We start from the raw sequence: 16,383 nt of genomic DNA, 5'->3' as shown, positions 1-16,383 counted from the left end.
TTTGTTATTGTACTAATCTTTATTACTGTCACTGACCAGCAAAGTACTGAAAGTATAATGAGCTGAGAATAAGATGCAAATACCTAATATTATCTACAGTAAGACAGAAAAAGGCAAACACAGAGAAACTATGAAACAGGAGGCTATCCCAGTGTAGACAATCTTCTCCAATCCCTCTCAGAGTTCCTTAACTGACTTAAAAAAGCAGAAATATAGTCCATCACTTCAAGTAAAAGCCCTTAATGTTGGAGGTAACATTTTTTGTAACTATAGGTTGCAAGAAACATTTTTATAGCTATCAAACACATTGAGAACCCTGCCCTGGGCTCTTGGAAGATTTTTTTTCCTTTTTTGATTGGCTCATCCACTGAGAACTACAAATGTGAACACTACATACTTTTTTTTGCTTTGCATGGCTACTCCTTTGGGCACAGAGGTAATCGTTTTGATGTAGAAATTCTGAACAGCTGCAATTCCCACAATGGAACACACTGGGCTATGAAGGATAAGTATCAGCAAACAATTTCAATCAATATAAAGACAAACTGGAAGTGATGCTAAACTAAAAGTAGAAGATCTAAACCAAGTGTTGATCATGGGGCAGCCCTGCAGTGAAGATGAGGACAAGGGACTATGTAGCAGAGGGAAACTGGATCGAATCCTCCCATATCCTTAGCCCAGATCAAGCTCCTTGCAGCTACTATTTGCTCAGAGAAGAAAAACTCTTATTATCAGTGACAGCAGCTTTCCTCCAGAAGATGCAAAAAGCAATCTTGGAGTAGACTATTACAGGAACAAAAGTTGCAGCCCAACACCTGGGCTGCAACTTTCCCAGTCCAGATCAGCACCATTGTAGCTTCCACTTACATCAACAACTCAACAAACAGGCAATAGTTAATTGTGTGCTTATCACTTCTTATTTAGCTCCAAGTTAGTCTTGATTTGAACACTAAACTGTATTTAGCATACTTTCACCACACATTTAAGAAACTAAATTGAATGGAATCTTAAATGAGACAATATACTGCACATACTTTTAGTTACACAACACAATGCACCCTCTCCAGGAAGCTACCACCATTTGGGTTTGCATTAACTTTTAACACATTCAATCTTTTCCCTTCCAGTGGTCACATCAAAACAATATCTGGAAGTCAGTCAAAAAAGGACTTCATTTAATTAGTGATACATAAAAACTTTTGCATAGAAAAAAGGGTTAACAAAATAATGAACAATTTGCCCCTTCTCCCAACTAGGAACAGTATTTTTAAAACAAATATTTTAAAAGTACATTTGTATAATGTTTAACATTCTCAATGTTTATTGCTTTCTCCACACAGCAGAGAAATGAAGTGCATAATACATGCTGTGCTTTTATTTTACTTGCCCTCCCCCAACATTAACTCTAGCTCTTGAGTCAATGAATTAAAATACTTATGTTATTTCATGTTGCTGTAATAATAATAATAACAACAAAGCAAAACATTTTATAGTACTGCTTGTATGGGTAGTTAAAAAAACATAACTTACATCCTCTGGGTTGGGAACTGAACCCGTACAAAAAAGAAAAGAAAAAAAGAAAGAAAACCAAATAGCAGTGACAAAAACCAACCCAAAGGTTCCTGCTGCTGATACTACAGCTCAATCTTTTACAGTCTGGTTCCCTCCAGATCTCCTGGACTAAAATTGCCATAATTTTTTGTTAAGTATGGCCGAAGGGTAAAGTATTATAGCTATTTAATGATACCTCTTTCTGTGACAAAAGAAAAAAAAAGACTTTCATTTTGTCTGAAGGAAGCTGTTTTCTAGCTTGCAAAGATGAACCAGACAAATCAGCTGTGACTTTATCAAAATGTGTTGGTATAAAATCGATGGTCAACTTATGTACACTTGAGTGTAACTTGACACCAACGGTTTTACAGAAAGTGCCAGGAGGCTTGTAACTTCTTAAACCACGCTGAAGGTTTAGCACTTTTATCAAGATTACATTGCAAACATTTGATAGATCTGCACAATGAAGGTAAACTAGATGAGATTAAGTATATACAATCTCAGCAACGTTGTTATTCTTAAAATTCAACCCTGCGCACAGCTTGGTGGGGTCCCACTGATGCTGAAGGACTGCCGCCTTACTGTGTGCAGTTTATTCAGAAATTGTATCCCTATTCTGGATCTCATTATGTGATTCCAAATCTCTCCAGCATCATTTGCATGCTCGCATGGTGGTTTTGCCTTAGAAAAGATGCAAAGTAACACATAAACACACCGCCTATTCGGAAGAGGGCAGGCACTTAAGCATTTAGGACAGGGCTTGTCTTTCAGGAAGACTTTCTGAGCTATAATACATCACCTCCCTGGCAAATAAAAATGCATAGCAAGAGGATTAATGGCGACACAGGACATCATTTGAAGACCACGGTCATCCAGTATGAGGTCTGATTCAAACGAAGTAGAAAAACACCTCCATTCTGACCAATCTTATGGCAGATTCACTTGCTCTTCCCCTTCTGTGTCTTGAGAATCCATCCGGCTCCGTGAGCTACTAACCACCTATGCTTTGTGCAAGAACTTTCTGTTCTGACTGCAGAATGTTTGGGGCAGGCTTTGAAGGGAAAACTCAGAAAGCTCCAACTTCAGTGCCCCAAGGTCGGTAGGGTTTAGTGTTTCCATTACTGCTGGGTGGCTGAGAGTTAGCGGTTGCCGAAACAGACAAAGGGGGGCTAAGTGCTGTGGCGGCTGCCACTGCTGCTGCTGCTGCACTGGGGGGAAGCATTGGGAATGCTCCAGCAAAAGACAGAGGGAAACTCTGAGCCGCCGCTGCTGCCGCAGCATGCACAGTGGCAGAAAGTGAGAGGAGAGAGGTAGAAAGTGGTGGGACGCAAGGAGCGACGCTGCCCGCCGAGGGCACTCTGAGGGTGGAATCAGCATGCGCGAAAGTGGCAGTGAGTAGAGCCGAGCCGTGGGAAGGCACTTCTGAGGCTGTGGAGAGTCTGCAGGGGGAGACATCAGCGGGGTGTAATCCATTCTGCTGCAGTAAAGCTGTAGGGAGATGGTGGAAAGCAGCCGCCCAGTGATGAGGGTGCAGAGGGTGGGGATGATGCGCCATGGACGAGGTCATTGCGGCAGCTTCCCTCTGAGAAGCACACGAGCTGAGATGGGAGACCAGTCTGACTCGGAGTGGGTCCGCCGTGTCCAGACCTTCCACGGAGCTCAGGTATCTCGCAACTTCGGTTAAACATTCTCGAAACCCAATGCTAATGAAATCCATGGCCAGAGCATGAGCGTCAAAATAACCTGGAACACAGAGGAAAAACACACTTAACCATCAGACGCTTCTTTGGTCTCTCATGTAAAGCACAGCCTGGAATATGTACTTTAGCTCTGAAACAAGCTGTTGAAGATGGCTTGTAAATTAGCTTGGTAAAGTTGTCATCACAGTGATAGATATTATAAAAAAATATATTTATAAATATTTGATTATTTAAAATGGAACTTCTACTACGATGCTTTTGACCCTCTTACTGATAAAAGCCCACATCTGCATCAAATACTAATGAACACTATTGAGTATTGAGAAATTTGGCTGTATAATCCTGCTTCTTATGTCCCAGGGCTGTTGTAAAATAAAATGAGGGGAGATCCCCAGTAGGCTGCCTTGGGTGCCCAGAGAAAAGGTGGAACGTAAAGGCAATAAATACAAAAAATAAAACAAAGCCTCCACACTTACTCAGCTGTAGTTCAGATATACTACTCAAGTCACTGGGCTATTTAGAAGGCACTGAGTTGTACGGGTTAAGGTGCTGGACTAGTAGTAAGAGGACACAGGGTCAGGTTCACTGAAAGTACTACTGGATGAGCCACACAATCATCCTCACAGGGTTGTTGCTGTGGGGAAAAATAGGGGGACGAGTGCTAAGTATGATACCTTATGTATGTGTTCTTGAAGGAACATTGGGATGTGAGCATAATAATAGCAGCAGCAGCAGCAGCAGCAGCAGCAAATACAAAGCAAATACCACTGCCAGTAGAGTAATTTAGAGACTTTTTACTCCAAGGAGTTTTCTTCTGTAGTGAGTGCTTCTTCGTGTTTTTGGCTCATGATTTGTAAGGCCTTAGTAGTCAGATCTGATACTTTCAGGGGTTCTATCTCTTCCTTTAATGAACACTCCTCTAGAAAAGCATAATAGAGGGTATCGCTGCTTTTACACAAGTTCTACACAATTTAACTGGACTTGCATTAAATGTTTGCATTGAATCTATAATAAATTATATTATTATTACAATCGCACGATTTTTGCAATCATCATCACTGTCATCTAACAGGCATTCGTGTGTTATGTAACAGCTTTAATTGAAATTGCTTAACTGAAGGTCACATAACGTATTATTTGATTATTTATGCAACTGCGGGGAAGTACAGGGTAAACCCAATATTGGTGACCACTTTCATAGCTTTAGAATTTGATACCACAGCATGATGAGGCAGTTGCCTCAGATGGCTTTAAAATGGGGTTAGATAAACTCAGTGATGAGGAAGTAAACAGTTGCTAGCGACAATGGCTATTTATTTACTTTCTTATTTTCTTACAAGGGCTTGCAGGCTGTTCCAACCCTAAGGACTCTGAGGGGCTTGCCTTCCCCACTAAGAAGTTTAAAGTTCAGAGTAAACAATGCAGTAATAGACAATGGCAAAAACTTTACCTGTGCCAACTCCTAGAAACCAATCTGATTCTGCATGGCACTTATGTTCATAAGTGTATCTTTCCCAACCTAAAATATTCCCGTGGGCAACATTATTGATTTGGTAATATCAAAACAACACAAGTAAAGCAACCTGCTTGATCAGGGACAAAACAATACACGTTCTTATAAAACGCTGGAAACCCTTTATCAACTTTTTGCTGAAAATGGATAAAAAAGCCTTGATGATTTCTGGGTTTTCTGACTGAAAAGGGCTGAATGTGGGAAGAAGTGAACTATGGGATGTAACCTTGATGGGGAGGAATGACAATAAGTTTGTTTGTAACTGCTGTACGGAAGATTGGAAGTTGTTTCTTTAACTATTTTTTTCTTTTCTTCTTCACTGCAGTTTTTCTTTATCTTTTCTCTCTCTCGGAACTTCATTTTCTATTTTCATGTTTATCTTTTACCTGTTTAAAAATTTCTAATAAAAAAAAAAACAAGCAAAGCCACATTTTTATTATGGCAATAATAAAACCACAATGGTTCTCCAAAAAAGGTAATCCTGAAAGAGGTGATTACACATTATTGATATTAAAAAACTGGGACTTAAATGGTTCCCAATAGCTTCCTTTAAACAAAATATAAACCCCTGAAACTGAATTGAGTTACCTTTCTTTGTCAAGCTGTACTATTTTTATGTACTAGCTACTATGTTCCAAATCACTAACACAGGCCTAGACACCTTTTATGTAAAGCAGCAATAAGTGTACTATCATGGATTAGGACTGTGTGTTAAATTTATTTAATTTAAGAGGATACATGGTCTGGAGGATCATAGATTCTGCCCCCACCCCCCCGCCGCATACAGAATTGCAGCCTTAGGTTTCTCTCCCCAATAATACCAACAAAGAAAAATAAATAAAACAAATCAATTTCTTACTTGTACACAATTATACAGCACGTTCGTTTCTTGTTTTTAAATGCTCCTGTTTTTATATTCTAAACATGCAGTTCTTTGCAGCTTGCTCAGGAGTAAGACCAATGGAATTTCAGATATACATACAATGCGCTATCCTTTTCCAACATGGGAAAAAAAGCCCAATATGATCATAAATGGCAAATGGAAACTAGTAATACAAATCTTTGCAACCATTTATGTCAGCAAGAATGGAAACCACATGAATAGTTGATAAACAGCCATATTTTCCAGAATGTCATTCCCAATAAAAATGATTGCTGCTCAGACTGATCAAATTCATAAATCCCCTTCCTGACAGACAAGCTACATAAGAAAATATAATTAGCTTGAAAATACCCATTTTTGGAAGTACAGTAAATACTGCACAGAGATGATATATTCTTCACACTATATATCTTACGCAAATTGTCAAAAGGATATATTATGTGTATATCCTTTATGTATAATAGTTTTGCCTCCACTCTTCATAAGATCTGATTAACTCTTATCAGAAACAAGACAGGATTGCATGGTAGAGAGATATGATAAACTTTATTTTATTTATTTTATTTATTCATATGTCAAATTTGTCACTGCCCATCTCGTTGAAACAGTTAAAACTGATTAAAATTACAATATACAATAGTCTTAATAAATAGAAAATAAATAGATCCAAGATAGATCCAAAGTTGCAACAAACAAAACTAAAAACTGGTGCTTTCCTAAATAATGAGGACAAGCTCTGACCCATGAATCATCATCATTAATATATTGTGTAGAGTGTTTAAAGCACTTCACATATTTAATTTTATGAATTTTTAAAGCATTTCCAAAACTGTTCCCTAAATCAAGGAGAGCCACTTACTTTATTCTCTTATTAGGCCACATTCTGTACTACATTCCCAATTCCACAAGAGAAACATGTCAGGCCACAAAATAAGCACCTATGGTGGACTTTTTTTTTTCTTTTTCCCAGTAATATTGGGTTTCCTCTTTAGCTAACCCACACCCAGAAGATCCAAGCTTAGATGTTGTTCTGGTTATGAACGGCGCAGTCTAATTTTGCATGGAAAACATTCTTTCTAGAACAAAGGGCAGTGCATAAACAATATGGAAAGTTTCCTCTGGATCCACTTCCCGTGGTATAGCAACTGCATAATGAATTTTAAATTTGGTTTTGTTTCGTGCCTCACAATAGTGGCCGCAGCCCTCTTTGTTTATGTTTGGGGTATTTGTTTTGTCTCCCTTGTGCGATTTCAGTGCTCTTTGGAAACCCCAAACAGATCTCTGACTGGGCTGCCTCTGAATGGAGCCTTTGCTCTCCCACAGTGTTATGAAAGCCAGCACAAGCCCAGGGTCAAGTGCTCCTTTTGTCCCGGCACTCCTTTCCCACGAGTCCAACCCTGCCTTGAGCACCAATTTCCACTCCTTTAATCCAGAACTGCCAGGGGTGTTTGCAAAGGCTTCCTCTGCTAACATGAGAAGCAGGATCAAAATCAGTTCCTTACCTTTCCCGCCTGTCGCCTGGAGCATCTTCAAATGATCCACTGTCATTTGCAGGATTTCTGCTTTTTCTAATTTGGCAGATCCCTTTGAGATAAGAGGCACAAACAATAAAGGCTTAAAAGTACTGTGTGCTTTGATTTGGCATCCTCCCTTTTGAGCTCCATCTTATGGTTTCAATTTTCCCAACCATTAGAGCATTCTCAGTTTAATTCTTCCATGGAGCATCTGTAGTCCAGACTTTACTATTACACACAAGAACTATATATCACACTGCCTAACATGACATAAATAATGCGTATGCTTCTATAGAGCACGGAGAAGTATAGACAATGATAATACGTAAGAGTAAAGCTATATAGCTCAATGTCAAACTCAGCACAATCAGTATACAACCACAGTGAAAACATTTGCAAAATCCACTACAAGGTTCTTTATATAACCAAATTGGAAAAAAAAAAAAAAAAAAGGAAAGTGCAGAAAATCATGACAACCTTTCCTGGTACAGGGAAACATCATACCAAATTGTGCCCAGTAGTGCTCTATGAAAAGCAATACCAAGCTAGTTTTACTGATATACTAGACAACTCGTGACCCGATGGGTCATCATTTCAGAGGTATTTCCTTACCTAAACAGAGAAACAGAATGACCTAGGACAAAAAAGCAGTGGGAGTGTGAGCGACTTGCAACTTGCTGCCGGCTTCCCCATTGACTTTGCTTGTGGGAAGTTGGCAGGGAGCATCAGAAATCTTCCTTCCTCCCTCCATTTCCACATATAATATAGGCTTGCACCATTTGTCTTCGCCTCATGACCCTCAGGAGGGCCCTGGTGAAGCCTCCTCCTCTTCCTCCTCAGCTGACCAGCAGAACTGCCTACCACTTTGCTGGGGGGAGGTAGAAAAAAGGGAGCCACAGACCATGAGGAAAACTGCACCCCTGCCTCTCATTCTGCCATGTCCCCAAGGGCCTCCTCCCTCGAGGGAGAAAGAGGGCTCACCCATCAACCGCCAGTGCCCCCCCCAGCCACCCCTACCTCCTTCCCTCAATGCCCACAACCGTTAAGAAATGTCAAATTTCTGCCTCATTTCCTAAGCAACCAATCACTGCTTGCCTGTCAGACCTTGCTGCCAGCTGATTGGGCGCAGGGGACAGAGGGAGTGGGAAAGAGGTTGGGGATATGCCCATGATGATCACATGACCTGGGCTGAGCAGCAGCATGGCAGCACAGCAGTGCTGAAGCGGCCACAAATTTCCCAAATTTCAATCCCACAGGAATAATGGGTCCTAGATTTTGGATGCATTCTGTAAGTTAGCCCATTTGAAGTACCTTGGTTCAAAAATTGTTGCCCTGTGACCCACCATTTCACCCAGCTGAAGGTTACAGACCCAAGAGTTTTAGCAGTATATAGATGATTATTTTAAAAATGTATTTGCAAATCAGGAATTGGAATCCTATTCATATGAATCTATAATATGGTGTAACTACATGTTTTAGTTCTAGCGTAGTCCTGTTTCCCTCTTGGGCAGAGAATCAGGCAGAAGTTCTAGTTAGCCTGTTTCCATATTAGCTGATTCCCGCTGGGAGAAAGAGCGATAGCAGATTAACAGTGGGCATGATCAGGTGCATGTGTGGTTGAAGTCCTGCACTTTTTTTACATGCAACAGACACAAAAAAGAGGTGGGGCTCTGACTACATAGTTGTGGTTATCACCCTTTTTTATACCCTCCCCCATCTGAGATGCATCTAGGCATGATGATGCTTTAACAATCCCTTACCACCCATCAGCTTTTTCACTACAATTAATTATCTGCTTAATATATATTCAGGTTTAAAGAAATAGGTCTCATAGTGACATGTAAAGATTGAGCCCAAGAGATAGTATCCAAGGGTTACTGTAGTCCAAGGAAGTACAACCTGAAGCCTTGAGACCACAACTGTAGCCCCTCCCAAACCTGCCACTCATCTGTAATTATTAAGGCAAAAATAATTAAAACACATGGGGAGTTATCATATTATTTTAAAACTTGATTTTATTTTATTTTTCATAATTAAAATTTGTGTTTATCCTGATCCTGCTGCTTTTTTTTAGAGTGTGACCCTGGCATTATGTTCATAGGCTGAGCTGTAACCCTCAGTTTGAAAAAGGTCCTGCAGTTGCAGCCTAAAAAGGATTTCGATTTAAACTCACTTCACTTAAAGTACAGTAGCTGTTTACATATTCAATTGTGGCACATCCATGAGTCAAATAATGACTTGCTGTTCTAATCTGAACACCTTACATGGTGTTTCAATTCTACTAACACTACTAAAGTTTGCTTCTAAATAAAAAGGTTCAGGATGATGGAAAAGGCTTGGAAGGTTTGGCTGAAAATCTGAAAAAATACTTAACTATATTACTTACATATTCACAGGATTATTAATACTTGCTTCCTATTCAGGAATATGGAAGCAAAGGAATGTATTATTTGACAAAACATCTAATCATACAAAAAGCTCCCTTGGATGAAGTAATTCTATTTATTCATCTTAGGCTGCCTGGTAGCAGTTGTCTTTCGAATCACCGGAGATTTGATATTTTTAATTAGGAGTGTCACAGAACGAATTTGGAACTTTAAGCATACAGTGCATCTGGCCCACAATTAAATGATCAGTGCAGAATCCCACCCCCACCCCCTGAAAACAGAGATCATGATGCATTGTGAAAGTGCAATAGGTAGGATACTGTGAAAAGGCCAAGGTCAAACCCATACTCTGAAACAATTTTTCTGGAATAATCTTTTGGCTTTTCCCCACAGCTGATCTGAAGTGCTACCCACCTATCCCTGCGCCAGCAGAAGACTACACTGGTGTGAAAATTGCAAGCCCCACTCCCAATCAAATCACTGCCAGTCATCATGGATAACAAGTGATAAAACTGAACAGGACTGATATACCTTGGGCTGCCCTTAGACAGTGCTGGAACAAGGGGGGAAACACAACTTTAACACCGGGACATAATTAAGCCAGTCTCATTCATAGGATGAGATGATGGAACATCTTGGGAACACAAGAAAAGGAAGAGGTTGTCAGGGCATGTATTTCCAGAGGTCATGTGCAAGTTGGGAAAGGCCTTTAAATGAACATTTCCTCTCTAACCAGTAACTGAAGAACTTCCTAACCTGAAATGTTTTGCACATTTTTAATAATGTACTGTAGTAAAATCAATTAATGAACTGGTTCCAAATAACTCATTCTTGTTAGTGATGGACCTAAGGATGCCATTTAAAGTTTATTCTTTCTGCTTAAGTATCCAGTACCTATTGTTGTCTTTTATTGTTCAACTTCATAAAGTTTCAGCTGAACTAGTAATTTTCTCTTCTAAATGTAACTGGTAACCATGCAAGTTTGCTAATGAATATTCAAGTAGTACCCCCAGTAGAGAATGGACATGCAACTTTTCTTTGGAAGAAATTACATCAACTTTCCATAGCGATACAATTAAAATAATTAAAAACAGCCATTTTAGATCAAGATGAAGCAGCCATAATGACCTGGCTTCAGGTCATTTGAAAATTGATTTCAAAACTTCTTTACATTAAATTTTACTTTTATAAAGTTAATTGTGTCAGTGGGTTGGGGGGGGTGGATGGGTGCTGGTATTTAGTTATATTAAATTGTTTTCAAAATTTTACTTTCCTCCATATCCCTCGAACTACAGTAGTCCTGTCCTCAGTATTAATCTTTTTCATATAGTGCAGAATTATAGTTACTTGGCCCTGAGTAGTTTCCAAGGGCTCTGGAAGCCTTGTTTTACAATGTTTGCAGTTTTCTAAAAGTAAATAATGCAATGGGACAAATAAGTGTTAACTCTTGTCCTAGTTTCTTTGACTGGCCAAAAACACCCCCATTTTCTCATGCTGCCAAAGCCTGCAAAACAGACCCCATTGCAAATTCCTCAAGGTACAGTGTGGCCACCAAGAATGTAGTTCTATCTATTTGTTGTTAATTTTTTACATCACTTTATAATCAGTTTACTACCTCACATCTACATTCTGTGTATAATCTGTTCTTTAACCATAACCCATCACTTTCTACTTGAGTCAAAGAAGATCTTATTTATACTGAGTTACTCTACAACTTAAGCTTCATATTTACCCACTAAGTGAAATAATCTAAAGTAAGTGTTCTGAGCTGAAACACACATATTTCTAATGGTAGTTTATATATTTTCTAGACACCCTGGCAACTTTAAAGGTTAAGTTATAAATGCCTAGAATATCCTTCCCTAATCTAGTGACTTTTAGATATCTCAGAATACAAGTCTATAATCTCTACCTAGCATAGCAGATGAAATATGTGGACAACACCAGGTAAGGGAAGTATGCCTTAAAACAATTTTTTGCAGTTCCAAAAGGACCCATTAACATGCAGGTTGACCACTCTGTATGACATAGCATTTATTTTTTGTGGGCTAAGGCAGCAAATCTATCATTAAACCTATACTCCAAAACATTTACAGACATTTGTGTTGTAAACTATCTAATGATAGAGCTCTCAAAGTTGAAATTGCTGATTTATTACATCTTAAGGATGAAGGAAAATCTTTTTCTCTAAGAATGTAGAGACCTCTATTTTCTGAGGTTACAGACATAACCAGAATTGGATGAAGTACCAAAAACATCCTAAAACCTATGCTATTGTTGAAATTACCATACTTGAGAAATAATTATTTTCTCTGGTTCATGAGCTAATGTTTATCAAGAGTTTTCTTTTCTATAAGTAGCATAAATTGCTTCTACCACCTAAGCTGATTCCACATCTACACCTAGACCAGCATGCTCACCTCTTCATGCTTGTAGGGTTTGTCTGTAGGCTAATGACCAATTATTTGGGGAATGGGTGGGATGGCGGGGAGGTGGATAAAAGTTGTACTTCAAATCCAAGTTATTTTATCCCTTATGATGATCCTATGAATTTAGTAAAAATCTTTATTCCAGTTATAATTTTTGATTGTGTATTTAGCAATGTTTTTGAAGAAAAGTACATGGAATTTCACTGACATTCAGAAATTAATGGCTAAAAATGAGTTTCTACAGATTGCATCAGCTTTTGTGAGATGCCTGGACTAATTGTTTTTAGGGTTTTTATAGTTAACCGTAGGGATAAAACTATGCAAAATAAGAAACATTTTAACATTTCCCATCCTGCTATGAATCTTTCAAATCAGCATATTCACATAATACAGCATATAATGCACATATCACAGCAAAATATTTCCTTCATTTTACTGCTGGGACAATTCTGCAAGTAGAATACAAGTTTTCCCTCGTGATCATTTTGGAAAAACTTCCATTTAAAATATTGGTTTTCTGGGTCATTTCAAAGAAATATAACATAAGTCACACATATTGCAACAGAACTCTTTTTCTGTGCCCTTTCTAAAAAATCCTGCCACTTACATATAATGACTGTCTTAAAATAATAATTGGGTTACTTGAGCTTGGCCAATTAATGGAAAAACACTCCTCTATTTTTCAGCTTTGTGGAGAATTTTGCTTTTCATAGTTTTGCCACAACAAAGCATTTTAGTGAAATGCCTGCTCGGCCAGATCAGGGCACATCCAGTCCTTCATGAGCTCTGTGAAAGACCCAACATGACCAGAGGACAAACAAGTTACTTTATTTATTAGGCTTACTTGTTTTTCAAAAGCAGTCGGTACGAGTCGCCTCAGTTCGGATAAGCTGTTATTTATACGATCCCGGCGCCTTTTCTCTATAATCTATTTCCAATAAAAACAAAAAGCATATGCATATAAGCTCTAAAGCTATAGGAAGAGAGAATATTAACACAACAACTGCAAATGTTACATTACAAACACTGTGGAAGGAATTCCTTACCCCTCTTCTTTTCTTCCTGGCCATAATCTGAGATGTTGTAGTAGGAGAATTTGACCGGATCACAGAACTGGCACTGGGCCTAAGAAACAGTGAAAAGGCATGTCAGGTGCTGGTTCCCATTGGTGCATTGTTTCTTACAGAGTTAATCTCTCCCCGCCCTTCAAATGGATCCTTTAACCCAAGCTGAAAACAGCATAAACCAAACTTTAACTAATTCCCCCTCATCATTTCTTTTAGACTAGCAAGCCACAAAGTGTATTTTAAAAAATAAATGGTTTCAGGCAGATTAGGAGATATCCTTAAATAATAATTAAGCGGATGCTCATAGTCTCAAAAGAACACTGCTATTAAAATTCTAATCGTGAGAGTACTCAAGGCTGCTGCTGACAATACTTTTTGTATTTGGATACAATTACGTGAATACGAAATGCATGTGCCTTCTTTCATCGGTAAATGGCACATGTATGGCAGAAATAATAAAAATATTGATTATTTACAAAAGGTACAGAAATTGTGGTCTCAGAAAGATAAGAGTCCTACTCTGTACATTTTACTAAGCATTTTAAGTACAGCAAAATACATAACCAACGCAAGATGGATATTTTTGACAGAAATCACTTCTCTGTATGAAAAGAAAAGGTTAAGAACAGGATTTCACTTAGAAGTCTGAACATTTCAGTAAAATCTGTGGAACTTACTTTTCAGTTTACACATGTTCAGGCATAAATTCTGCATTGTAACTGATGAAGATATGAAAGTAGTTTGTTTGAGGAATTGTTTGAGGAACTGCTGATGCCCATCATTTAGCAAAATGATGCTTAAAAAAAAACTTTCTGCCCACTTGGCATTTTTTGGTGCCGTTTCCGTTAATGTCAGTAATGCCATTTTGTCCTTTGCTTCTTTTAGCCAATAATAACTAACATGAGTACACCGCATTGACTGTACTGCAATCTGCCTGGACTCACTTGTGAGCTGTACTGATTTATTTCTCTCCAATCTCTCTGGCTGACCGCTGTGACACAAGTTAGCATTTTGAATGGATAATGCAGTACATTTTACTTTTAAAGTGAAAAATGTAAAGAGGCAATAAACATACACATGACAAATATATAATATGGACAAAGACTAAACTTTTTTTTAACTTCCCATCTATTTAGAGAATACTGCAGGCTCTTGTGCCTGCCTTTGTCACACATACACACCCTATTATTTGTCTCCTATACATTTAGCACAGCTCCTTTTTTGGCTTTATTCAAACAGTTATATTGAGTGGAATTAAGTTTTCCCTTAGAACAAAGTTCCTAAATCCACTTACATTTACCTTCTGACTTGACTACTCTAAAGTGGGTTTAAAACTTCCATAAAGTTAACTTAATTAAGATTAATTGTCCAGTTAATCTGCACTAGCTAGTTTGATGTGATCAGGTGTGAGTTACCAACCTGTGCAGCAAATATAATCATACTGGCTAACATTAAATGCCACATGCCTTGAAGCAAGGAATCAATAAAGATTAACTTCAAATGCATTATTAAGGTAATTGGATTAACTACATAATGTTAGGCAATGATCTAGAAGTGGAAAGAAACATTACTATCTCAGCAAACCCAGAAAAAAGACATTTTACCAGTTAAAGAAATAAATGATTTCATAATTTACTGTAAAAGTAATTTTGCTGCTATATGTTCTCAATTGTTCACAATATCACAATAATCACAATATATTAAAAAGCCCTACAGCACTGTGTGCATAAAGTACTGTACTTTTTAACTGTACTGTTTTCAACAGAAAATAAAAGAAACATAACCCTGTTTTCTCTCCTGGGAACTGGTAATACTTAAATATCTGTAGCTGAATAACCAACTAAAATTCTTAGGCTGATTGACAGCACTCTTGTGAATATATCTTGCTGGGCCTTAATAGGTGCCTTTCTTCAATCACTGGATCACAGACATCTCAGAGTCTAAGGACTGTGAGACAAGCACTAGAACATCGTGCAGTGATAGATGAGTTGAAGCATGCCTTGTTCCACTTATCTAAACAGCGTCCCTCTTATTGGAAGCAAAATGTAATCAGACTGAGATTCTAACTCACTCTAATAATGGAACCTCTTTCTTTCTCTTGAATTTCTTACCACCCATCCTTTCTAGCAGATAAACCCAAAGTGCTTCCAGACATATGAGTCCAACTACTGTAGGTCAAAAGGCACTATGGAACAATCCACTGGATCCTTTATAGATACATACATACATAGGACAAAAGATGGAAAAGGCAGTTGAAAAACAGAAAAGCCTTTAAAAACAGAAGATAAAAGTATGAACCCCAGGCAGCCTGCTTTGAAAGCATCTTCATCTCCCGGCAATGTGGTTTCTAATACCACCCCTCACTTCTCAAGTCCACTTCTAGAAATTCCAGCAATACACATCACTTAAGGTTTGTGAGATATAAATTCAAATGCAAGGCTTTTTTGACATGACCTATTAACCGTATGAAAGAAAAGTCTTGCTTTTTGGTACAGGATCTTGCAGGTTCACATTCCAGTAGATTCTACTTACTCCCTTGCTACTACTGAACATGTTAATTGCCTTCTAGTGCTACCTCTTCCTGTTGCTTTTTCCCTTTAATATGTTCCAAAGTACATTCTAGGACACCCAAAGCTTCCTCTTTTTCTAATATTTATAGATCTGGCTATGATAAAACTCCTGTTGCTACCTGACTTCTTCCTCTGCCCAAACAACAGTCTTACACAGGGTATTCATGAACATCTGCATTTGGAAGTCTGGCTGAAACATGCCACCAGAAGGTAAGTGAGAATGTCAGTCAAAGTATAAAGAGACGAGTGGGTATCTTAATGTGGGAACCATGAAGTCAGAATACAGCATCAAACAGCCCAGCGGATGAAGGCAAGAACGGCCCTCGCTCACTGTCCCACACATCCAGGGCTCCAGGGAACAGCCGGGGTCCGTGACGCTGAGCTTGAGGCACTGGCACTCCTAAATCCCCTCCCTCTTGAGCTGCAGCAAAGAGGCACAGGCTAAAGGTATAAAGAAAAAGCCTTTCCTTACCCAGAGTAATTATTTTCGCTCCCTACGTCTATAGTCTCGTCCATATCGCTATCTGAGGTAGTGTCCTCGCAAGGTCGCTTCATCGTAGCCAAAGGAGACAGTCCAGCTTCCAAATCAGGAGATAAATAGCAAGAAGTTGAGGTTGTGAATAGGCTTTTTTTTTCCTTTTTGGACAGTCTCTGGATTGAGCCCGCCTATCCCCACCCCCCACCCACCCCAAGCCGGCGCCAAGAAACCGAACGGATTTCTGAAGCTCTTTCCCACGCTGCAGCTCAGCCTCAAGCTCCAGGCCCCGCC

The 16,383-nt window shown here is 38.8% G+C and overlaps 1 protein-coding gene across 2 annotated transcripts; it reads right to left on the bottom strand.

The window, feature by feature from the left end:
- HEY2 (hes related family bHLH transcription factor with YRPW motif 2) lies at positions 1-16,296 on the bottom strand. 2 transcript variants are annotated; one of them, XM_007432731.4, is made up of 5 exons: positions 16,087-16,296; positions 13,024-13,102; positions 12,822-12,905; positions 7,150-7,231; positions 1-3,294 (listed from the first exon to the last, which is right to left on the bottom strand). In XM_007432731.4, the coding sequence occupies exons 1-5, from the start codon at positions 16,167-16,169 to the stop codon at positions 2,618-2,620; spliced, it is 1,005 nt and encodes a 334-aa protein (XP_007432793.1). In that variant the 5' UTR covers positions 16,170-16,296; the 3' UTR covers positions 1-2,617. The 2 variants fall into 2 exon arrangements, with proteins under 2 accessions (XP_007432793.1, XP_087996510.1); XM_088140384.1 differs by lacking the exon at positions 16,087-16,296 and adding an exon at positions 13,722-14,519.
- Positions 16,297-16,383: the final 87 nt, after the last annotated feature.

The sequence above is a fragment of the Python bivittatus genome, unplaced genomic scaffold (genome assembly GCF_059951505.1).
Source record: "Python bivittatus isolate LINGU-HERP-01145 unplaced genomic scaffold, Pbiv_v1 ctg000020_np1212, whole genome shotgun sequence".
Lineage (NCBI taxonomy): Eukaryota > Metazoa > Chordata > Lepidosauria > Squamata > Pythonidae > Python > Python bivittatus.
The sequence above is the reverse complement of the archived record's forward strand: the minus strand, read 5'-3'. Positions and strand labels throughout refer to the sequence as shown.

Bases quoted from the DNA above. Each gene is read 5' to 3' on its own strand.
- HEY2 (XM_007432731.4), bottom strand. From the start codon at position 16,169: ATGAAGCGACCTTGCGAGGACACTACCTCAGATAGCGATATGGACGAG. The intron at 7,232-12,821 runs GTAAGCCTAATA...CTTATCTCAAAG, and splicing joins CGACTGCTTTTGAAAAACAA to GGATCTGCCAAATTAGAAAA. The intron at 3,295-7,149 runs GTAAGGAACTGA...TCTGTGTTCCAG, and splicing joins CCAGGCGACAGGCGGGAAAG to GTTATTTTGACGCTCATGCT.